At 57.6% G+C, this 23,954-nt stretch overlaps 3 protein-coding genes across 8 annotated transcripts in view; 1 reads left to right on the top strand and 2 right to left on the bottom strand.

Annotated features, from left to right (window-relative positions):
* Positions 1-4,951, bottom strand: part of HAUS5 (HAUS augmin like complex subunit 5) — a 33,772-nt gene extending 28,821 nt beyond the window's left edge. The window contains exons 1-2 of the mRNA XM_090128074.1: positions 4,755-4,951; positions 1,141-1,203 (exon numbers count right to left, since the gene is read on the bottom strand). Coding sequence (XP_089984200.1) covers positions 1,141-1,203; positions 4,755-4,831 — 140 coding nt within the window. The 5' untranslated portion in view covers positions 4,832-4,951. The remainder of the gene's footprint in view (positions 1-1,140; positions 1,204-4,754) is intronic.
* Positions 4,952-5,474: 523 nt separating this feature from the next.
* On the bottom strand, positions 5,475-18,131 carry LOC116241128 (uncharacterized). 5 transcript variants are annotated; one of them, XM_090128225.1, is made up of 7 exons: positions 17,647-18,124; positions 17,532-17,569; positions 13,871-13,917; positions 12,331-12,530; positions 10,578-10,653; positions 9,591-9,671; positions 5,475-6,336 (listed from the first exon to the last, which is right to left on the bottom strand). In XM_090128225.1, exons 1-7 carry the CDS (start codon positions 17,653-17,655, stop codon positions 6,209-6,211), a joined length of 579 nt encoding a protein of 192 aa, XP_089984351.1. In that variant the 5' UTR covers positions 17,656-18,124; the 3' UTR covers positions 5,475-6,208. The 5 variants fall into 5 exon arrangements, with proteins under 5 accessions (XP_089984351.1, XP_089984348.1, XP_089984349.1 ...); XM_090128222.1 differs by having other exon boundaries at positions 17,532-18,125; XM_090128224.1 differs by lacking the exon at positions 5,475-6,336 and adding an exon at positions 6,355-6,427 and having other exon boundaries at positions 9,590-9,671; positions 17,532-18,126.
* Positions 18,069-23,954, top strand: part of LIN37 (lin-37 DREAM MuvB core complex component) — a 22,319-nt gene continuing 16,433 nt past the window's right edge. Inside the window, exons 1-6 of one of the 2 annotated variants that reach the window (XM_090128220.1) lie at positions 18,069-18,147; positions 19,627-19,666; positions 20,375-20,450; positions 21,598-21,648; positions 21,819-21,848; positions 23,790-23,875. In XM_090128220.1, the coding sequence (XP_089984346.1) occupies positions 18,094-18,147; positions 19,627-19,666; positions 20,375-20,450; positions 21,598-21,648; positions 21,819-21,848; positions 23,790-23,875 (337 nt within the window). In that variant the 5' untranslated portion in view covers positions 18,069-18,093. Of the gene's footprint in view, positions 18,148-19,585; positions 19,667-20,374; positions 20,451-21,597; positions 21,649-21,818; positions 21,849-23,789; positions 23,876-23,954 lie in introns of both variants that reach the window. The other variant, XM_090128221.1, reaches the window with a different exon arrangement.

Below are 23,954 nucleotides of genomic sequence, written 5' to 3'. Positions count from 1 at the left end.
CCCCATTTTATCCCTGCCCCCCCCTCCATATTCTACCCCTCCCCCCAAATTTCCAACCACCCCCCCCAAGTTCCCCCCCCCCCCATTATTTTCATGCCCTCCCCCTTCAAATTTCAGGGACCCCCCCCCCTCCATTTTGGTGCCCCCCCCTTCTCCCGCCCCCCCCCAAAATTTCCTTGCCCCCCCTCCATATTTTACCCCTCCCCCCAAATTTCCAACCACCCCCCCAAATTTCACCCCCCCCTCATATTTTCCTGCCCTCCCCCTCCAAATTTCTGCCCCCCCCCCCCCATTTTGGTGCCGCCTCCTCCCCCCCCCCCCCAAATTTCAATGCCCCCCCCTCCATATTTTGCCCTGCCCCCCAAAATTCACCCCCCCCCATATTTTCATGCCCCCCCCCTCCAAATTTCCGACCCCCCCCCTCCATTTTGGTGCCCCCCCTCCTCCCCCCCCCCAAAATTTCCTTGCCCCCCCCTCCATATTCTACCCCTCCCCCCAAATTTCCAACCACCCCCCCCAAATTTCACCCCCCCCCATATTTTCATACCCTCCCCCTCCAAATTTCTGACCGCCCCCCCCACATTTTGATCTCCCCCCAAATTTCAGGACCCCCCCCCCATATTTTGCTCCCCTCCCCAAATTTCAGCCCCCCCCCATTTTATCCCTGCCCCCCCCCATATTTTACCCCTTCCCCCAAATTTCCAACCACCCCCCCAAATTTCACCCCCCCCCATATTTCCACACCCTCCCCCTCCAAATTTCCGACCCCCCCCCCATTTTGGTGCCCCCCCTCCTCCCCCCCCCCCAAATTTCAATGCCCCCCCCTCCATATTTTACCCCTCCCCCCAAATTTCCAACCACCCCCCCAAATTTCACCCCCCCCCATATTTCCACACCCTCCCCCTCCAAATTTCCGACCCCCCCCCCATTTTGGTGCCCCCCCTCCTCCCCCCCCCCCCAAATTTCAATGCCCCCCCCTCCATATTTTACCCCTCCCCCCAAATTTCCAACCACCACCCCAAACTTCACCCCCCCCCCATATTTCCACACCCTCCCCCTCCAAATTTCCGACCCCCCCCCTCCATTTTGGTGCCCCCCCCCTCCTCCCCCCCCCCCAAATTTCCTTGCCCCCCCCCTCACCGTGCGCTCCTGACGTGCAGGACGACGAAGCCCCAGATCTCTGCGCACGGCCCTGAACACAGCCTGCAAAATTTCGGGGGGGGGGGGGGGGGGTCACAATTTTCACCCTTTTTCACCCCAAAATTTGGACATTTCCCCCCCCCCCCCCTCAACATTTGGACCCCCCCCCCAATCACACCAGGGAGACCCAAATTCCTCTTTTTTAACCCCAAAATTCAGCCCCCCCCTCAACAAACTGCTGACCCCCCCCCAAAAAATCCCCACAGACCCAAATTCTCCCTTTTTTTGACCCAAAATTCAGCCCCCCCCCAACAAACTGCTGACCCCCCCCCAAAAAAATCCTCACAGACCCAAATTCTTCCTTTTTAACCCCAAAATTCCGCCCCCCCCAACAAACTGCTGACCCCCCCCCAAAAATCCTCACAGACCCAAATTCTCCCTTTTTTTGACCCAAAATGCAGCCCCCCCCCCAACAAAATGGGGACCCCCCCCAAAATCCTCACAGACCCAAATTCCTCTTTTTTAACCCCAAAATTCAGCCCCCCCCAACAAACTGCTGACCCCCCAACAAAATCCTCACAGACCCAAATTCCTCTTTTCTTACCCCAAAATTCAGCCCCCCCCAACAAACTGCTGACCCCCCCCCAAAAATCCTCACAGACCCAAATTCCTCTTTTTTAACCCCAAAATTCCGCCCCCCCCAACAAACTGCTGACCCCCCCTCCCCAAAATCCTCACAGACCCAAATTCCTCTTTTTTAACCCCAAAATTCCGCCCCCCCCAACAAACTGCTGACCCCCCCTCCCCAAAATCCTCACAGACCCAAATTCCTCTTTTTTAACCCCAAAATTCCGCCCCCCCCAACAAACTGCTGACCCCCCCTCCCCAAAATCCTCACAGACCCAAATTCTCCCTTTTTTAACCCAAAATTCAGCACGGTGGGGGGGGGGGTCACAATTGGCGTCTATTTAATGTGGGGGGGGGTCCCAATTAGGGTCTATGGGGGGGGGGGTCCCAATTAGAGCCTATTTATGGGGGGGTCTCCATTGAGATCAATGGGGGGGGGGCCCTAATTAAGGCCTATGAGGGGGGGCCCTAATGAATCCCTATTAATGGGGGGGCCCCAATTAAATCCTATTTAGGGGGGGGGTCATCAATTGAGGCCTATGAGGGGGGGGGGTCCCAATTAGGATCTATGGAGGGGGGGGGTCCCTAATTAGGATCTATGGAGGGGGGGGTCCCAATTAGGGTCTATTGGGGCGAGGGTCCCAATTAGAGCCTATTTATGGGGGGGTCTCCATTGAGATCAATGGGGGGGGGCCCTAATTAAGGCCTACGAGGGGGTGCCCTAATGAATCCCTATTAATTGGAGGGCCCTAATTAAATCCTACTTATAGGGGGGGTCATCAATTGAGACCTATGAGGGGGGGTCCCAACTAATCCCTATTTATTGGGGGGTTCCCAATTAATTCCTATTTCTGGGGGGGGGGGGCCCAAATTGGGGGGGGGTCGCAATTAATTCCTATTTCTGGGGGGGGGGGGTCCCAAATTGGGGGGGGTCGCAATTAATTCCTATTTCTGGGGGGGTCCTGATTAGGTTCTACTTATGGGGTGGGGGTCCCAAACTGGGGGGGGTCTCAATGAATCCCTATTTCTGGAGGGGGTGCAATAAATCCCTATTTACGGGGGGGTCCCAAACTGGGGGGGGGGTCCCCAATTAATTCCTACTTACGGGGGGGGTGGTCTCAAATTCCGGGGGGGTCCCAATTAATCCCTATTTATGGGGCGGTTCCCAAATTGGGGGGGGGTCCCCAATTAAGCCCTATTTAAGGGGGTCCCAAATTGGGGGGGGGGAGGGGCCTAATTAAGATCTACTTATGGGGGGGGCGGGTCCCAAATTGGGGGGGGACCCAATGAATCCCTATTTATGGGGGGGGTCCCAATTAATCCCTATTTCCGGAGGGGGGGTCCCAAATTGGGGGGGGGCCAATGAATCCCTATTTATGGGGGGGGTCCCAATTAATTCCTATTTCTGGGGGGGGGTCCCAAATTGGGGGGGGTCGCAATGAATCCCTTTTTTTGGGGGGGGGTCCCAATTACTTCCTATTTATGGGGGGGGTCCCAAATTGGGGGGTGGGGGTCGCAACGAATCCCTATTTATGGGGGGGGTCCCCAATTGAGGCCTATGTGGGGGGGGTCCCAATTAACCCCTATTTATGGGACGGTTCCCAAATTGGGGAGGTCCCCAATTAAGCCCTATTTAAGGTGGGTCCCAAATTGGGGGGGGGGGGCTAATTAAGATCTACTTATGGGGGGGGGGTCCCATAATTGGGGGGGGTCCCAATTAAGCCCTATTTAAGGTGGGTCCCAAATTGGGGGGGGGGGGGTCGCAATGAATCCCTATTTATGGGGGGGGTCCCAATTGAGGCCTATGTGGGGGGGGGTCCCAATTAATCCCTATTTCTGGTGGGGGTCCCAAATTGGGGGGGGGGTCCCAATTAACCCCTATTTAAGGTGAGTCCCAAATTGGGGAGGGGGGGGGGGGCTAATTAAGATCTACTTATGGGGGGGGGTGTCCCAAAATTGGGGGGGGGTCGCAATGAATCCCTATTTATGGGGGGGGTCCCAACTGAGGCCTATGTGGGGGGGGGGGGTCCAATTAATTCCTATTTACGGGGGGGGTCCCAAATTGGGGGGGGTCCCAATTAATCCCTATTTATGGGGCGGTTCCCAAATTGGGGGGGGGTCCCCAATTAAGCCCTATTTAAGGTGAGTCCCAAATTAGGGGGGGGGGGGGGGGCTATTTAAGATCTACATAAAGGGGGGGTCCCAAATTGGGGGGGGTCCCAATTAATCCCTATTTTTGAGGGGGGGTCCCAAATTGGGGGGGGGGGTCGCAATGAATCCCTATTTATGAGGGGGGGGTCCCAATTGAGGCCTATGTGGGGGGGGGGGTCGCAACGAATTCCTATTTACGGGGAGGGTCCCAAATTGGGGGGGGGTCCCAATTAACCCCTATTTATGTGGCAGTTCCCAAATTGGGGGGGGTCCCCAATTAAGCCCTATTTAAGGTGGGTCCCAAATTGGGGGGGGGGGCCTAATTAAGATCTACTTAAAGGGGGGGTCCCAAATTGGGGGGGGTCCCAATTAATCCCTGTTTCTGGGGGGGGGGTCCCAAATTGGGGGGGGGGGGTCGCAATGAATCCCTATTTATGGGGGGGGGGGCCCAATTAATTCTTATTTACGGGGGGGGGGGGCCCAATTAATCCCTATGTGGGGGGGGGGTCCCAAATTGGGGGGGGGTCCCAATGAATCTCTATTTATGTGGGGGTCCCAATTAATTCTTATTTACGAGGGGGGGGGGTCCCAATTAATCCCTATGTGGGGGGGGGGGGTCTCAATTAATCCCTATTTCTGAGGGGGGGTCCCAAATTGGGGGGGGGGGGTCGCAATGAATCCCTATTTATAGGGGGGTCCCAATTGAGGCCTATGTGGGGGGGTCCGCCATTAAACCCTACGGGAAATTCCTGTGTGGTTTCTGTGAGGAAAACCGCGCCCCCCCCCCCCCAAATTTAAAGACCCCCCCCCAAAAAACAAAAAAACAAACGGTTTACCGTCTGAGCGTTGCGGCTGCGGGTTCCTCCGGGATCCCCATTTCGTCCCGGGCCCAACGCCGCAGCTCCGCCTCCATCGCCGCCAACGGCGGAACCGTGAGGGGAAAAGAAACGGGGCGGGGCAAGATGGCGGCGGGCGGGAAAATGAAAAAGGAGGAGGGGAGAGGAAATGGCGGCGGCGCGCGGGGGGTGATGGGAAGTGGAGGGTGCGAAGGGGCGGGGCTTAGGGGGGAAGTGGGTGGGAAACAGGAAGAGGGTGGGGGGGTGAGGGATTGGGGGCGGGGCTTGGAAGGGAAAAGGGGAGTCTGAGGGGAGGGGGCGGAGCCTGGGCCGGAAGTGAGAAGCTGGTAAGGTTAGGGGCGGAGCCACGACCGGAAGTGAGCGGTAAGGAGCGTTGTGGGGGGGGGGAGTCTGGGCCGGAAGTTGGCTGTAAGTAGGGTTGGGGGCGGAGCCTAGGCCGGAAGTGAGAGGTAAGGAGGGTTGTGGGGGGGAGTCTGGGCCGGAAGGTGGCTGTAAGTAGGGTTGGGGGCGGAGCCTAGGCCGGAAGTGAGCGGTAAGGAGGGTTGTTGGGGGGGAGCCTGGGCCGGAAGTTGGCTGTAAGTTGGCTTGGGGGCGGAGCCTGGGCCAGAAGTGGGCTGCAAGTTGTGGAGGGGGCGGAACCTGTGCCGGAAGTGAGCTCACTAAAGGGAAGGAGGGCGGAGCCTGGGCCGGAAGTGAGCTGAAAGTAGGGTTGGGGACGGAGCCTGGGCTGGAAGTGGGCTGTAAGAAGGGCTGGGGGCGGAGACTAAATCGGAAGTTATGTCTCCGAAGGGTCCAGGGCGGAGCCTAGACCGGAAGTGTTGTGCTGAGAGGGCTGGGGTGGAGCATGAACCGGAAGTGAGCTGCTATAGGCTAGGGTGCGGAACCTGGACCGGAAGTTACAGGTCCATACGGGTGGGGGCGTGGCTTGTAGCGGAAGTGGCATTGGAGCGCTATGGGGGAGCGGGGCTTTAACCGGAAACGGCTTGGGTACGGAAACAGTGTGACCTTAACCGGAAGTGCGGCTGGACGCAGTGCGGCGAGGGGGGGGGGGGGGTGTCGTGACTTGAACCGGAAGTTGTAATGAAAAACAGAACAGAGGGCGTGGCTTAAACCGGAAGTATGAATTGAACATCACTCGGGGGGGCGGGGCTGAACCCGGAGTTCATTTGGACTGCAGTCCTTTGGGGGGGCGTGGCTGAAACCGGAAGTGGAATCGAACGGGGCGCCGTGGGGGAGAGACTGAAACCGGAAGCGTGGTTTCCTGTTGGGCTGAGGGGGCGTGGCGTACGCCGGAAGTGCGATTAACAAGCGGACGTGTGGGCGTGGTTTCGACCGGAAGTAGTGTTGCGCAGCAGGTTGGAGGCGTGGCTCGCACCGGAAGTCCGATCGGGCAGCTGCTTTGTGGGCGTAACTCGCACCGGAAGTACGTTCGATCAGCCGGATTCTGGGCGTGGCTTATACCGGAAGTGCGCCCCACCGTCCGCCCGCGCAAAGACCGCTGGGAATCGTAGTCTTAAAGGGGCCGTCCGCCATCTTGGCGCCGTTTTTTGGGTTGAAAAACGGCGAAAGGAGGAAAAAAAAGGGGCGGAATTTTTTACTGCGGGTCCCAAAGGATCCGGGGGGGCGGAAGCGGCGCCACGGCGTCCAAAAACCTGCGCCAAAACGGAAACGGCGCTGGGGGGGCCGCCCCACAACTTATGGGGCAGAGCAGCACTTAGGGGGCAGCCCCACACTTATGGGTCTGACCCACACTTATGGGGCAGCCCCACAACTTATGGGGCAGAGCTACTTAGGGGGCGGCCCCACAACTTATGGGGCAGAGCAGCACTTAGGGGGCAGCCCCACAACTTATGGGGCAGAGCTACTTATGGGGCAGCCCCACAACTTACAGGGCTGACCTACTTAGGGGGCAGCCCCACAACTTATGGGGCAGAGCAGCACTTAGGGGGCAGGCTTCACTTGTGGGGCAGAGGCACTTATGGGGCAGCCCCACACTTATGGGGCAGACTTCACTTATGGGTCCCACCCCACACTTATGGGGCAGAGCCACTTAGGGGGCAGCCCCACAACTTATGGGGCTGAGCTACTTAGGGGGCAGCCCCACAACTTATGGGGCAGAGCCACTTATGGGGCAGGCTTCACTTATGGGTCCCACCCCACACTTATGGGGCAGAGCTACTTATAGGGTCAGACCCACACTTATGGGGCTGAGCTACTTATGGGGCAGCCCCACAATTTATGGGGCAGAGCTACTTATGGGGCAGCCCCACAACTTATGGGGCAGAGCAGCACTTATGGGGCAGCCCCACAACTTATCGGGCAGAGCCACTTATGGGGCAGCCCCACACTTATGGGTCTGACCCACACTTATGGGGCAGCCCCACAACTTATGGGGCAGAGCTACTTAGGGGGCAGCCCCACAACTTATGGGGCAGAGCTACTTAGGGGGCAGCCCCACAACTTATGGGGCAGAGCTACTTAGGGGGCGGCCCCACAACTTATGGGGCAGAGCTACTTATGGGGCAGCCCCACAACTTATGGGGCAGAGCCACTTAGGGGGCGGCCCCACAACTTATGGGGCAGAGCCACTTATGGGGCAGCCCCACAACTTATGGGGCTGAGCTACTTATGGGGCAGCCCCACAACTTATGGGGCAGACCTACTTAGGGGGCAGCCCCACAACTTATGGGGCAGAGCAGCACTTAGGGGGCAGGCTTCACTTATGGGTCCCACCCCGCACTTAAGGGGCAGAGCTACTTATGGGGCAGCCCCACAACTTATGGGGCAGAGCTACTTATGGGGCAGGCTTCACTTATGGGTCCCACCCCACACTTATGGGGCAGAGCTACTTATGGGGCAGCCCCACACTTATGGGGCAGAGCTACTTATGGGGCAGCCCCACACTTATGGGGCAGGCTTCACTTATGGGTCCCACCCCACACTTATGGGGCAGCCCCACACTTAGGGGGCAGAGCCACACTTATGGGGTCAGGCCTCACTTATGGGGCAGCCCCACACTTATGGGTCCCACCCCACACTTATGGGGCACAGCTACACTTATGGGATCAGACCCACACTTATGGGGCAGACTTCACTTATGGGTCCCACCCCACACTTATGGGGCAGAGCCACGCTTATTGAGTCAGGCCTCACTTATGGGGCAGCCCCACACTTGTGGGTCTGACCCACACTTATGGGGCAGCCCCACACTTATAGGGCAGAGTCACACTTATGGGGCAGCCCCACATTTATGGGTCCCACCCCACACTTATGGGGCAGAGCTACTTATAGGGTCAGACCCACACTTATGGGGCAGAGCTACTTAGGGGGCAGCCCCACAACTTATGGGGCAGAGCAGCACTTAGGGGGCAGGCTTCACTTGTGGGGCAGAGGCACTTATGGGGCAGCCCCACACATATGGGTCTGACCCACACTTATGGGGCAGCCCCACACTTAGGGGGCAGGCTTCACTTATGGGTCCCACCCCACACTTATGGGGCAGAGCTCCTTATGGGGCAGCCCCACAACTTATGGGGCAGAGCTACTTATGGGGCAGCCCCACACTTATGGGGCAGGCTTCACTTATGGGTCCCACCCCACACTTATGGGGCAGAGCTCCTTATGGGGCAGCCCCACACTTATGGGGTAGACTTCACTTATGGGTCCCACCCCACACTTGTGGGTCCCGCCCCACATCTATGGGTCCCATCCCAACTTATGGGTCCCACCCCACACTTAGGGGGCAGCCCCACACGTAGGGGGCAGAGCTACTTGTGGGGCAGCCCCACACTTATGGGTCCCACCCCACACTTATGGGTCCCGCCCCACATCTATGGGTCCCACCCCACACTTAGGGGGCAGAGCTACTTATGGGTCTCTCCCCACACTTAGGGGTCCCACCCCCCACTTGTGGGGCAGCCCCACACTTAGGGGACAGAGCTACTTATGGGGCAGAACCACACTTACGGGTCCCACCCCACACTTATGGGTCCCGCCCCACATCTATGGGTCCCACCCCACACTTATGGGTCCCACCCCACACTTAGGGGGCAGAGCTACCTATGGGTCTCTCCCCACACTTAGGGGTCCCACCCCCCACTTATGGGTCCCACCCCACATCTATGGGTCCCACCCCACACTTATGGGGCAGCCCCCCACTTAGGGGGCAGAGCTACTTATGGGGCAGAACCACACTTACGGGTCCCACCCCACACTTGTGAGTCCCGCCCCACACTTGTGGGTCCCACCCCACATCTATGGGTCCCACCCCACACTTGTGGGTCCCGCCCCACATCTATGGGTCCCACCCCACACTTATGGGGCAGAGCTACTTATGGGGCAGCCCCACACTTATGGGTCCCACCCCACACTTGTGGGTCCTACCCTACATCTATGGGTCCCACCCCACACTTGTGAGTCCCGCCCCACATCTATGGGTCCCATCCCAACTTATGGGTCCCACCCCACACTTATGGGCCAGCCCCACACTTAGGGGGCAGAGCTACTTATGGGGCAGCCCCACACTTATGGGTCCCACCCCACACTTGTGAGTCCCGCCCCACACTTATGCGTCCCGCCCCACATCTATGGGTCCCATCCCACATCTATGGGTCCCATCCCAACTTATGGGTCCCACCCCACACTTAGGGGGCAGCCCCACACGTAGGGGGCAGAGCTACTTATGGGTCTCTCCCCACACTTAGGGGTCCCACCCCCCACTTGTGGGGCAGCCCCCCACTTAGGGGGCAGAGCTACTTATGGGTCTCTCCCCACACTTGTGGGTCCCACCCCCCACTTGTGGGGCAGCCCCACACCTCAGCACTGCCCGCAGCTTCCGCCGCCGCTCCCGCAGTTCCTGCAGCACCGAATCCTGAGGTGCCTCCGCCTCGTCCGAATCTGTGGGGCAGAGAAATGGGGCGGCAGTAAACGGGGGGCTGCCCCATAAGTGTGGGGCTGAACCTAAGTGTGGGTCTTCCCCATAAGTGGGGGGCTGACCCATAAGCGTTGGGTGGAACCCCATAAGCGTGACTCTGCCCCATAAGTGTGGGGCTGACCCCTAAGTGGGGGGCTGCCCCATAAGTGTGGGATGGAATCCCATAAGTGTGGCTCTGCCCCATAAGTGTGGGGCTGACCCCTAAGTGTGGGGCTGACCCTAAATGTGGCTCTGCCCCATAAGTGCGCTGACCCATAAGTGTGGGGCTGCCCCATAAGTGGGGGGCTGACCCATAAGTGTGGGGTGGAACCCCATAAGCGTGGCTCTGCCCCATAAGTGTGGGGCTGACCCCTAAGTGTGGGGATGCCCCATAAGTGGGGGGCTGACCCATAAGTGGGGGGCTGACCCCTAAGTGGGGGATGGAATCCCATAAGTGTGGCTCTGCCCCATAAGTGGGGGGCTGCCCCATAAGTGGGGGGCTGACCCTTAAGTGTGGCTCTGCCCCATAAGTGTGGGGCTGACCCCTAAGTGTGGCTCTGCCCCATAAGTGTGGGGCTGCCCCATAAGTGTGGGGCTGACCCATAAGTGTGGGGCTGACCCATAAGTGGTGGGTCTGACTCCTAAGTGTGCCTCTGCCCCATAAGTGCGCTGACCCATAAGTGTGGGGCTGCCCCATAAGTGTGGGGCTGACCCTATAAGTGTGGGGCTGACCCATAAGTGGGGGGCTGACCCTATAAGTGTGGGGCTGACCCTATAAGTGTGGGGCTGACCCATAAGTGTGGGGCTGACCCCTAAGAGTGGGGCTGCCCCATAAGTGTGGCTCTGCCCCCTAAGTGTGGGGCTGCCCCACAAGTGCTCGCTCTTCTCACCCATTGCTTCTTGCAGCAGTTCGACGGCGGCCGCTTTCTGCCCCACAGCGCTGCCCCATAGCGAGGGAGGGAGGTCCTGCCCCATACGGAAACCCCATGGATCACACCGCCCTGCCCCATAGATCCGCCCCATAGATCCCACAGCCCTGCCCCACAGATCCGCCCCATAGATCACACCGCCCTGCCCCATAGATCCCACATCCCTGCCCCATAGATCCACCCCATAGATCCCACAGCCCTGCCCCATAGATCCGCCCCATAGATCCCACAGCCCTGCCCCATAGATCCTGCAGTTTTGCCCCACAGATCCACCCCATAGATCCTACAGCCCTGCCCCACAGATCCACCCCACAGATCCTACATTGCTGCCCCATAGATCCTACAGCCCTGCCCCACAGATTCACCCAATAGATCCTACAGCCCCGCCCCATAGATCCGCCCCATAGATCCCGCAGCCCTGCCCCATAGATCCTGCAGTTTTGCCCCACAGATCCATCCCATAGATCCTACAGCCCTGCCCCATAGATCCTACAGCCCTGCCCCATAGATCCCACAGCTCTGCCCCATAGATCCGCCCCATAGATCCCACAGCCCCGCCCCATAGATCCGCCCCATAGATCACACCGCCCTGCCCCATAGATCTGCCCCATAGATCACACCGCCCTGCCCCATAGATCCACCCCATAGATCCTGCAGCCCTGCCCCATAGATCCCACAGCCCTGCCCCATAGATCCGCCCCATAGATCCCGCAGCCCTGCCCCATAGATCCTGCAGTTTTGCCCCACAGATCCACCCCATAGATCCTACAGCCCTGCCCCATAGATCCACCCCACAGATCCTACATTGCTGCCCCATAGATCCTACAGCCCTGCCCCACAGATTCACCCAATAGATCCTACAGCCCCGCCCCATAGATCCGCCCCATAGATCCCACAGCCTGGCCCCATAGATCCACCCCATAGATCCTACATCCCTGCCCCATAGATCCCACAGCTCTGCCCCATAGATTCACCCCATAGACCCACAGCCCTGCCCCATAGATCCTGCAGCTCTGCCCCATAGATCCTGCAGCTCTGCCCCATAGATCCACCCCACAGATCCTACATTGCTGCCCCATAGATCCTACAGCCCTGCCCCACAGATCCACCCCATAGATCCCACAGCCCCGCCCCATAGATCCGCCCCATAGATCCCACAGCCCCGCCCCATAGATCCGCCCCATAGATCCCACAGCTCTGCCCCATAGAAAAACCCCATCGATCCACCGCGTTTTAGCCCCGCCCACATCGCACTTAGCCCCGCCCACAATCCCTTAGCCCCGCCCACATCCACTCAAGCCCCGCCCCTCCCTCAACCCACCCCCTCCGTTAAGCCCCGCCCCCAATTCCAGCCCCTTCCCGCTCTATTAGCCCCGCCCCTTTTCTGTAGCCCCGCCCACAATCCCATCGCCCCGCCCCATCTCCTGTAGCCCCGCCCCTTCTCATAACCCCGCCCTTTTCCTCAAGCCCCGCCCCCCTCCCTTAACCCCACCCTCTCCAACCTCACCCTGACTCTTTAGCCCCGCCCACCCTCCATAAGCCCCGCCCCTTTCCCATAGCCCCGCCCCCATCTTTAGCCCCGCCCCCTCCGTAGCCCCGCCTCTTAAGCCCCCACCTCCTTTAGCCCAGCCCCCTTCTTGTAGCCCCACCCACATCCCTCAGACCACGCCCCTTTTCTTTAGCCCCGCCCCCTTGTATTAGCACCCCCCCTCACCGCGCCATCCGATTGGTCCCTGTCCTGCCGTGGCTCCGCCCCTCTCCACGCATCCAGCGATTGGCTCCGCCTCCGTGCCGACGTCGCAGGGGGCGGGGCTTCCGCTAAGCCCCGCCTCCTGCCGGCCCTCCATTGCTGCAGCGGGTCGGCATCCAGGCTCCGCCCACCTCCGGGTTGGCCACGCCCACGAGTGGGCGGGGCTACGGCGGGAAGTGGGCGTGGTCACCGCTAAGCCCCGCCCCTTTGTTTCCGTTTAAAGGGCAGGGGGCGTGGTCAAAAAGAAGCCCCACCCCCCAGCTCATCGAATTTCCATATATGGAAAGGGGGCGGGGTTAGCATAAGCCCCGCCCCCCTCCGCTCCCATTTTAAAGCTGGAGGTGTGGCTAAAATAAGCCCCGCCCCCTCCCCTTCCATATATGGTAAAGCTGGCTGGGTCATAACGAAGCCTTATGTGCTTCCATATATGGCAGTGGGGGCGTGGCTTAAACCAAGCCCCGCCCCCTTGTGGTGGTTCCATATATGGGAATGGGGGGCGTGGTCATACTGGACTCCTGGGGTTTTCTATATATGGGAATGGGGGCGTGGCCAAGCGAAGCCCCGCCCACATCTGGCGACTTATGTATACGAACGGGCGGGGCTTCATTTAAGCCCCGCCCCCTGTGGGGCTGCTCCATAGAGAACCACCCCAATCGGTGTTTCCATATATGGAAATTGGGGGCGTGGCCACGGGTATCCCCGCCCCTCAGCCAATCCCCTCCGTTCACCTCCATATATGGTAATGGGGCGGGGTTATAGAGAACCACCCCCCCAATGGTACCATATATGGAAATTGGGGGCGTGGCAAAGGCAAGCCCCACCCCTCAGCCAATCCCATCCGTAGGAAATGGGCGTCGCTTAAGTTAAGCCCCTCCCCTTTCCTGTAACTCCATATATGGCAGTGGGGGGCGGGGTCATATCGAACCTCTTCCTTGCTGCTTCCATATATGGCAATCAGGGGGCGTGGCGAAGCCAAGCCCCGCCCCTCAGCCAATCCCATTTGTGGAAATGGACGTGGCTTAAGCTAAGCCCCTCCCCTTCCATTTAACTCCATATATGGTAAGGGGGCGTGGCCAAAGTGCACCCCCCACCCTCGGTGCTTCCATATATGGATATGGGGGGCGTGGCCAAACTAAGCCCCGCCCCCCAGCCAATCCCATCCATGGAAATTGGGCTTGGCTTAAGTTAAGCCCCGCCCCTTTGATTTAACTCCATATATGGCAATAGGGGTGTGGTCATAGGGAACACCCCCCGGTGCTTCCATATATGGAAATGGGGGCGTGGCCGCGGGTAGCCCCGCCCCTCAGCCAGTCCCATTCGTGGAAATGGACGTGGCTTAAGTTAAGCCCCTCCCCTTTCACTTATCTCCATATATGGTAAGGGGGCGTGACCATATCGACCCCCACCCTCAGCGTTTCCATATATGGAAATGGAGGGCGTGTTTAAGTTAAGCCCCGCCCCCCTCGCCTTCCCATTGGGGGCAACGCAGGGGGCGTGGCCTTACCTGGGTGGAGCCGGGGGGGCCGAGGGCGCTGATTCAGCACAGCTTCACTGGGGGGGGGAGGGGCAGATATGGGGCGGTTATGGGGCAGTTTGGGGTCCATAGGGAGGTTATGGGGTCGTCTGGGGTCCCATAGGGAGGTTATGGGGTCCCATAGGGCAGTTATGGGGCAGTTTGGGGTCCCATAGGGCAGCTATGGGGCAGCTTGGGGTCCCATTGGGAGGTTATGGGGTCGTTAGGGGTCCCATATGGTGGTTATGGGTCCCATAGAGCAGCTATGGGGCAGCTTGGGGTCCCATAGGGAGGTTATGGAGTCTTTAGGGGTCCCATAGGGTGGTTATGGGGCACTTTGGGGTCCCATAGGGAGGTTATGAGGTTGTTTGGGGGCCCATAGGGTGGTTATGGGGCAGTTTGGGGTCCCATAGGGTGGTTATGGGGCAGTTTGGGGTCCCATAGGGTGGTTATGGGGTCGTTAGGGGTCCCATAGGGAGGTTATGAGGTCGTTTGGGGTCCCATAGGGCAGCTATGGGGCAGTTTGGGGTCCCATAGGGTGGTTATGGGGTCGTTAGGGGTCCCATAGGGAGGTTATGAGGTCGTTTGGGGTCCCATAGGGCAGCTATGGGGCAGTTTGGGGTCCCATAGGGTGGTTATGGGGTCGTTAGGGGTCCCATAGGGCAGCTATGGGGCAGTTTGGGGTCCCATAGGGTGGTTATGGGGTCGTTAGGGGTCCCATAGGGCAGCTATGGGGCAGTTTGGGGTCCCATAGGGTGGTTATGGGGTCGTTAGGGGTCCCATAGGGCAGCTATGGGGCAGTTTGGGGTCCCATAGGGAGGTTATGGGGTCGTTAGGGGTCCCATAGGGCAGCTATGGGGCAGTTTGGGGTCCCATAGGGTGGTTATGGGGTCGTTAGGGGTCCCATAGGGAGGTTATGGGGCAGTTTGGGGTCCCATAGGGAGCTTATGGGGCCCCATAGGGCGCTTATGGGGTCGTTAGAGGTCCCATAGGGTGGTTATGGGTCCCATAGGGCAGCTATGGGGCAGTTTGGGGTCCCATAGGGAGGTTATGGGGTCGTTAGGGACCCCATAGGGCGGTTATGGGGTCCCATAGGGCAGCTATGGGGCAGTTTGGGGTCCCATAGGGTGGTTATGGGGTCCCATAGGGCAGCTATGGGGCAGTTTGGGGTCCCATAGGGAGGTTATGGGGTCGTTTGGGGGCCCATAGGGCAGCTATGGGGCAGTTTGGGGTCCCATAGGGAGGTTATGGGGTCGTTAGGGGTCCCATAGGGTGGTTATGGGGCAGTTTGGGGTCCCATAGGGAGGTTATGGGGTCGTTTGGGGGCCCATAGGGCAGCTATGGGGCAGTTTGGGGTCCCATAGGGAGGTTATGGGGTCGTCTGGGGTCTCATAGGGCAGCTATGGGGCAGTTTGGGGTCCCATAGGGTGGTTATGGGGTCGTCTGGGGTCTCATAGGGCAGCTATGGGGCAGTTTGGGGTCCCATAGGGTGGTTATGGGGTCGTTTGGGGTCTCATAGGGAGGTTATGGGGTCCCATAGGGCAGCTATGGGGCAGTTTGGGGTCCCATAGGGAGGTTATGGGGTCGTCTGGGGTCCCATAGGGAGGTTATGGGGTCGTATGGGGTCCCATAGGGCAGCTATGGGGCAGTTTGGGGTCCCATAGGGTGGTTATGGGGTCCCATAGGGCAGCTATGGGGCAGCTTGGGGTCCCATAGGGAGGTTATGGGGTCGTTTGGGGTCCCATAGGGTGCTTATGGGGTCCCATAGGGCGCTTATGGGGTCATCTGGGGTCCCATAGGGTGGTTATGGGTCCCATAGGGCAGCTATGGGGCAGTTTGGGGTCCCACAGGGAGGTTATGGGGTCATCTGGGGTCCCATAGGGTGGTTATGGGGTCCCATAGGGCAGCTGTGGGGCAGTTTGGTGTCCCATAGGGTGGTTATGGGGTCGTTAGGGGTCCCATAGGGCAGCTATGGGATCCCATAGGGAAGTTATGGGGTGGTTATGGGGCAGTTTGGGGTCCCATAGGGCGGCTATGGGGCAGCTATGGGGCTGTTTGGGTTCTCATTGGGGTTATGGGGCAGTTTGGGGTCCCATATGGCAGCTATGGGGCAGCTTGGGGTCCCATAGGGAGGTTATGGGGTCCCATAGGGAGGTTATGGGGCAGCTATGGGGTTTCTATGGGGGATGTATGGGGTTTCTATGGGGCGGCTGTGGGGGATGTATGGGGATCTATGGGGGATCTATGGTGCAGCTGCGGGATTTCTATGGGGTCTCTATGGGGTCTCTATGGGGTGGTTATGGGGGATCTATGGGGCAGCTATGAGGTCTCTATGGGTCTCTCTATGCAGTCTCTTTATGGGGTCCGCATGGGGTCTCCCTATGGGGTCCCTATGGGGCTCTATAGGATTTCTATGGGTCTCTATGGGGTCTCCCTATGGGGTCTCTCTATGGGGTCCCTATGGGGCTCTACAGGATTTCTATGGGGCTCTGTAGGGTCTCTATGGGGTCTCTCTATGGGGTCTCTATGGGGTCTCTCTATGGGGTCTCTCTATGGGGTCCCTATGGGGCTCTATAGGATTTCTATGGGGCTCTGTAGGGTCTCTATGGTCTCTCTATGGGGTCTCTCTATGGGGTCTCTCTATGGGGTCCCTATGGGGCTCTATAGGATTTCTATGGGTCTCCCTATGGGGTCTCCCTATGGGGTCTCTCTATGGGGTCCCTCTATGGGGTCCCTCTATGGGGTCCCTCTATGAGGTCTCTATGAGTCTCTACAGGTTTCCTATGGGTCTCTGTGGGGTCTCCCCGTGGGTCTCCCTATGGGGTCTCTCTATGGGGTCCCTATGGGACTCTATAGGGTCTCTATGGGGCTCTGTAGGGTCTCTCTATGGGGTCTCTATGAGTCTCTACGGGTTTCTTATGGGTCTCTATGGAATCTGTATGGAGTCCCTATGGGTCTCTATAGGTCTCCCTATGGGTCTCCCTATGGGTTCTCCCTATGGGGTCCCTATGGGGTCCTTATGGGGTCTCTATGGGGTCTCTATGGGGTCTTTATGGGGTCTCTCTATGGGGCTCTATAGGGTCCCTATGGGGTCTCTCTATGGGTCTGCATGAGGTCCTTATGGGGTCTCTATGGGGTCTCTATAGGTCCTTATGGGGTCTCTCTATGGGGTCTCTCTATGGGGTCCCTATGGGGCTCTATAGGGTCTCTATGGGGTCTCTCTATGGGATCTCTGTGGGTCTCTATGGGGTCTCTATGGGTCTCCCTATGGAGTCTCTATGGGGTCTCTCTATGGGGCTCTATAGTGTCTCTATAGGGTCTCTCTATGGGGTCCCTGTGGGGTTTCTATGGGTCCCTATGGGTTTCCTATGGGTCTCTATGGGGTTCCTATGGGTCCTCTCTATGGGATCCTTCTATGGGGTCTCTATAGGGTCCCTATGGGTCCTCTCTATGGGATCCTTCTATGGGGTCTCTCTATGGGTCTCTGTGGGGTCCCTATGAGGTCCCTATAGGGTCTCTATGGGTCCCTATGGGGCAGTTATGGGGTCTCCCTATGGGGTCTCTATGGGTTCCTATGGGGTCTCTGTGGGTCCCTATGGGGCAGTTATGGGGTCTCCCTATGGGGTCCCTATGGGTCCCTATGGGCCCTCACCTCCTCCTCAGCAGCTCCGCCGTTCTCTCCTGCAGGCCCTGCGGGACAAAAGCACCGAAGGACGGGGGGATCCCGCACCCCGTATCGCCCCGTATCGCCCCGTATCGCCCCATACCGCGTCCATCGAAACGCCCTGACGGGCGCAGCCAAAATGGCTCCCGCCCCAACATGGCGCCCGCGCCCCGCCCTCCAAGCACGAAAGACGGGCTTTGATTGGCTGTCGGGTTTGATGGACATTGCGCGCAACCAATGGAAAGGCGTCGCGGGTGGCGGGATGGTTAAAAGGAGAATCTCCGGTTTCTGGATGGAGATGCGAGAGCTGATTGGTTGGGAGAAGAAGATAGACGCGGAGAGCAGCCAATGGAGAAGCGCAGTGTGTTACGCCCGCCTACAGACCGCGGCTACGCCCCGCCTTCTAAACAGAATCTCGAGTTTTGATTGGCTAAAAGTTAAAACGAACGTGGGCGCCGGCCAATGGGTGAGTGGCAACGACGTCCCGCCCTCTGAACACCGACTCGGGCGCTGATTGGCTGTCAGACGGGACGGACGGGCGAAGCGACCAATGAGAGGGCGAGGTGAGGAGCTGAGGAGGCGACGAGCGGGAGCGCGGCGGGAGGTGAGAAATGGGTGAAAATGAGGAGAAAAAGGGAAAAAATGGGGGAAAAAAGGGGAAATTTGGGGTTTCGGAGGGCGGGGACGCCTATGGGGCCGTTTGTGGGGCGGCGTGGGGGGATTACGGGGGGTTCTGTGGGGTGGCGATGGGGCCTGTGGGGATCTGTGGGGATCTGTGGAGCCTGTGGGGTTTTATGGGGTTTTATGGGGTTTTGTGGGGTTTTATGGGATTTCGTGGGGTTTTATGGGGTTTTGTGGGGTTTTATAGGGATCTATGGGGTTTTATGGGATTCTATAGGGATCTGTGGGGCTTTCAAGGGATTTTATGGGGTTCTGTGGGGCTTTATGGGGTACCATAGGGATCTGTGTGGTTTTATGGAGTTTTGTGGGGTTTTAGGGGGATCTATGGGGATCTGTGGGGTTCTATGGGGTTTTGTGGGGTTTTATGGGGTTCTATAGGGATCTGTGGGGTTTTATGGGGATCTGTGGGGTTTTCTGGGGTTTTCTGGGGCTTTTATGGGGTTCCATAGGGATCTGTAGGTTTTATGGAGTTTTATGGGGATCTGTGGGGTTCTATGGGGTTTTGTGGGGTTTTATGGGGTTCTATAGGGATCTGTGGGGTTCTATGGGGTTTTGTGGGGTTTTATAGGGATCTGCGGGGTTTTATGGGGATCTGTGGGTTTTTATGGGGTTTTATGGGGCTTTTATGGGGTTCCATAGGGATCTGTAGGGTTTTATGGGGTTCTATACGGACCTGTGTGGTTTTGTGGGGTTTTAGGGGGATCTATAGGGATCTGTGGAGTTCTGTGGGGTTTTATCGGGTTTTATGGGGTTCTGTGGGGTTCTATGGGGTTTTATGGGGTTTTACGGGGATCTATGGGGTTTTATGGGGTTTTATAGGGATGTATGGGGCTTTGAGGGGCTTTTATGGGATTTTATGGGGTTCTCTGTTCCTAAGGGGCCTCTATATATTCTTATAGAGTTTCTCTATATGCTTATGGGGTACCTATAGGGTCTTTATGGGGTCCCCGTGTGTCCCTATGGGGTCCATATACGCTTTTGTAGGATGCCTACATGACCCTATAGAATCCCTACACGTCCCTATAAAGCCCTATAGAGTTTTTGTAAGTTCCTATAGGATTTCTATACGTTTGTGTGTGCTCTTATAGGATCGTTGTACATCCCTATGGAATCCCTATATGTTTCTATGGGGTTTCTATAGGGTGTCTATGGGGTCCCCATATGTTTCTATGGGGACCATATACACTTATGTAGGGCTTCTACATGACCCTATAGAATCCCTATATGCTCCTATAAGTTGCTATAGGGTCCCTATATGTTCCTATAGAATTCCTATATGTCCTCATAAGGCCCTATAGGGTTCCTGTATGTTCCTACAGAATCCCTATATGATTTTATGGGGTCCCTATGTGCCCCTATAGGGTCCCTATAGGATCCTATATGTCCCCATGTGTCCCCATAGGCCGCCATGCTGTCCCTGAAGGTGAAGGTGGAGAAGCCGGGTGAGTAATTAACTCTGCCTTAATTAGTGCTAATTAATCACCCCATAACCCCCCCCCCCCGGCCCCAAATCTGCCCCTTTTGGGTCTATTTTCCCCAGTTTTGGGCCATTTCTCCCCAATTTTGGGTCAATTTCCCCCAGTTTTGGGCCAATTTTCCCCTATTTTGGGTCAATTTCCCCCAATTTTGGGCCATTTCTCCCCAATTTTGGGTCAATTTCCCCCAGTTTTGGGCCATTTCTCCCCAATTTTGGGTCAATTTCCCCCAATTTTGGGCCATTTTTCCCCTATTTTGGCTCAATTTCTCCCATTTTTGGTTCATTTTCCTCCCAATTTTGGGTCCATTCCCAATTTTCCCCCCATTTTTGGTTCCATTTCCCCTGTTTTTGGGTCCATTTCCCCCATTTTGGTTCCATTTCTCCCAATTTTGGGCCGTTTTTCCCAATTTTTGCTCATTTCCCCCAATTTTGGTTCCCATTTTCCCCATTTTGTGCCATTTTCCCCCAATTTTGGGTCCATTTCCCCCAATTTTTGTTCCCATTTTCCCCCAATTTTTGTTCCCATTTTCCCCCAATTTTGTGCCATTTTCCCCCAATTTTTTGTCATTTTCCCCCAATTTTTTGCCATTTCCCCCCAATTTGTTGTCCCCCTCCCTTCATACAAAACTTCACTTTCCCCCTTTTTGCCCAAAATTGGGCTTTTTTGGCCCAGATTTGGAGGCGACGTCGGCGCGGAGCCGTTTGGATGCGGTGCTGCAGGGGCTGCTGGAGCGCAGTGAGGGGGACAGGTGAGGATTTTGGGGTAAATTTGGGGACTTTTGGGGGATCCCACACAATGGGGGGGGGGCGTGGGATGCGGGCGATGCCAAAAATTTGGGTTAAAAACCCCCAAATTTGGGCAAAAATGGTGAATTTTGGGGGTCAGAATGGAGGGATTTGGGGACTTGAGGTATGGGGGAAATCAGTGGGATTTGGGGGAGAATTTGGGGGGGGTTTAGGGAAATTTGGGGGATTTGGGGGTCTTTTGGGGATCCCACACTATGGGGGTGTCTGTGGGGTGGGGGAGACCCCAAACTTTGGGTTAAAAAACCCCAAATTTGGGCAAAAATGGTGAATTTGGGGGACAAAATGGAGGGATTTGGGGAGTGAGGGATGGGGGAAAAGCAATGGGATTTTGGGGGGAATTTTGGGGGATTTGGGGGAAAAATTGGGGTATTTTGGGGTCTTTTGGGATCCCACACTATGGGGGAGGGGTCTGAAATGGGGGGATCCCAAAAATTTGGGTTAAAAACCCCCAGATTTGGGCAAAACTGGTGAATTTTGGGGGTCAGAATGGAGGGATTTGCGGAGTGAGGGATGGGGGAAAAGCAATGGGATTTTGGGGTGAATTTTGGGATTTTGAGTGAAATTTGGGGGATTTTGGGGTCTTTGGGGATCCTACACTATGGGGGAGGGGTCTGGAATGAGGGGGATCCCAAAAATGTGGGTTAAAAACCCCAAATTTGGGCAAAAATGGTGAATTTTGGGGGTCAGAATGGAGGGATTTGGGGAGTAAGGGATGGGGGAAAAGCAATGGGATTTGGGGGTGAATTTTGGGATTTTGAGTGAAATTTGGGGGATTTTGGGGTCTTGTCGGGATCCCACACTATGGGGGAGGGGTCTGGAATGGGGGGGATCCCAAAAATTTGGGTGAAAAACCCCCAAATTTGGGCAAAAATGGTGAATTTTGGGGGTCAGAATGGAGGGATTTGGGGAGTGAGGGGTGGGGGAAAAGCAATGGGATTTTGGGGTGAAATTTGGGGGATTTGGGGACAATTTGAGGCTTTTAGGGGCCATTTGGGGTTTTTTGGGGATCCCCAATTTTAGGGGAAACCCTTGGGGTTGGGAAAACCCCAAAAATGGGTTTTTTTGACCCCAAATTTTTCTCCATTTTAGGGAAACCCTGGAGGACGACGCAGGGAAGGCGGTGGGCGACGCGGCCCCAAAGTAAATCCCAAAATCCACCTTTTTCACCCCAAAAAAAACCCCATAACCCCCACAATCCCACATCGCCGACCCCACAAGTCCCAAACGGGGCCTTTTTGACCCCAAAATTGGGGGTTTTGGGGACCCAAAATGGGCTGAAATGGCCCCGATTTTGTGGGGTTTTTTTGTAGGGACGCCTCGCCCAGCGCGCCGGGAAAGAGGTGAGAAATGGGGGATTTGTGGGGTCTGGGGGGGGATTTATGGGATTTCGGGGGGGGATTTGTGGGATTTATGGGGTTATAGGGCCAGCCCCTCTTATAGGGTTACCCCCCCCTTATAGGGCCAGCACCCGCTTATAGGGCCAGCACCGCCTTATAGGGCCAGCTCCATCTTATAGGGTCACCCCCCCTTATAGGGCCAGCTCCCTCTTATAGGGCCAGTCCCCACTTATAGGGCCAGTCCCCACTTATAGGGCCAGTCCCCACTTATAGGGCCAGCACCCGCTTATAGGGCCAGCTCCATCTTATAGGGTCACCCCCCCTTATAGGGCCAGTCCCCACTTATAGGGCCAGCACCCCCTTATAGGGCCAGCTCCATCTTATAGGGTCACCCCCCCTTATAGGGCCAGTCCCCACTTACAGGGCCAGCACCCCCTTATAGGGCCAGCTCCATCTTATAGGGTCACCCCCCCTTATAGGGCCAGTCCCCTCTTATAGGGCCAACCCCCTTATAGGGTCACCCCCCTCTTATAGGGTCAGCTCCCACTTATGGGATCAGCCCTACTTATAGGGTCACCCCCCCCTTATAGGGTCACTCCCCCTTATAGCATTAACCCAACTTATAGGGCCAGCCCCCGCTTATAGGGCCAGCCCCCGCTTATAGGGCCAGTCCCCCCCTTATAGGGCCAGCCCCCCCTTATAGGGCCCCTTATAGGGCCAGCCCCCATTTATAGGGCCAGCCCCCATTTATAGGGCCCCTTATAGGGCCAGCCCCCATTTATAGGGCCAGCCCCCCTATATAGGGCCCCTTATAGGGCCAGCCCCCGCTTATAGGGCCAGCCCCCACTTATAGGGCCCCTTATAGGGCCAGCCCCCCTTATAGGGCCAGCCCCCATTTATAGGGCCAGCCCCCCCTTATAGGGCCCCTTATAGGGCCAGCCCCCATTTATAGGGCCAGCCCCCACTTATAGGGCCCCTTATAGGGCCAGCCCCCCTTATAGGGCCCCTTATAGGGCCAGCCCCGATTTATAGGTCCAGCACCCACTTATAGGGCCGGCCCCCCCTTATAGGGCCGGCCCCCATTTATAGGGCCGGCCCCCCTTATAGGGCCAGCACCCACTTATAGGGTCACCCCCATTTATAGGGCCAGCCCCCACTTATAGGGCCACCCCCCGTTATAGGGCCAGCCCCCCTTATAGGGCCAGCCCCCATTTATAGGGTCACCCCCCCCCCCTTACAGGACCAGCCCCCCTTATAGGGCCAGCCCCCTCTATAGGGCCAGCCCCACTTATAGGATCACCCCTCCTTTATAGGGCCAGCCCCCACTTACAGGGCCAGCCCCACACTTATGGGGTTAGCCCCTGCTTATGGGGCCAGCCCCCCGTTATAGGGCCAGCCCCCCATTTATAGGGCCAGCCCCCCATATAGGGTCACCCCCCCTTATAGGGCCACCCCCCATTTATAGGGCCAGCCCTGCTTATAGGGCCACCCCCCTCTTATAGGGCTAGCCCTGCTTATAGGGCCAGCCCCCACTTACAGGGCCAGCCCCACACTTATGGGATCAGCCCCACACTTATGGGATCAGCCCCCCTTATAGGGCCAGCCCCCATTTATAGGGTCACCCCCCCCCTCTTATAGGGCCAGCCCCCCTCTTATAGGGCCAGCCCCCACTTACAGGAGCAGCCCCCCCCCATTATAGGGCCACCCCCCCATATAGGGCCAGCCCCCATTTATAGGGCCAGCCCCCCTTATAGGGCCGGCCCCCATTTATAGGACCAGCCCCCCGTTATAGGGCCAGCCCCCCCTTATAGGGCCAGCCCCCCCCTTATAGGGCCAGCCCCCATTTATAGGGCCAGCCCCCCTTATAGGGCCAGCCCCCCTTATAGGGCCAGCCCCCATTTATAGGGCCAGCCCCCCTTATAGGGCCGCCCCCATTTCCCGCAGGGCGTCGCGTCGTTTCCCCCCCCACCGACGTAAGAAGCGGCGCGAGGCCGAAGAGGGGCAGCCGGAGCCCCCCCTGCACAGACACAGTGAGACCCACACTTAGGGGGCGCTGGGGGGGCACTTGTGGGGCTGGGGGGGACCCCAAGGTGTCACTTGTGGGGCTGG

This window comes from Phasianus colchicus, chromosome 32 (genome assembly GCF_987193195.1).
Source record: "Phasianus colchicus chromosome 32, bPhaCol1.hap1.1, whole genome shotgun sequence".
Classification (NCBI taxonomy): domain Eukaryota; kingdom Metazoa; phylum Chordata; class Aves; order Galliformes; family Phasianidae; genus Phasianus; species Phasianus colchicus.
Note: the sequence above shows the minus strand (reverse complement) of the source record. Positions and strands in the feature narration are given on the sequence as shown.

Bases quoted from the DNA above. Each gene is read 5' to 3' on its own strand.
- LOC116241128 (XM_090128222.1), bottom strand. From the start codon at position 17,701: ATGTTGGGGCGGGAGCCATTTTGGCTGCGCCCGTCAGGGCGTTTCGAT. The intron at 13,918-17,531 runs GTGAGGGCCCAT...TCCCCCCCCCAG, and splicing joins GCGGAGCTGCTGAGGAGGAG to TGAAGCTGTGCTGAATCAGC. The intron at 12,531-13,870 runs GTAAGGCCACGC...TTCCCGCCGTAG, and splicing joins GCCCCCCCGGCTCCACCCAG to CCCCGCCCACTCGTGGGCGT.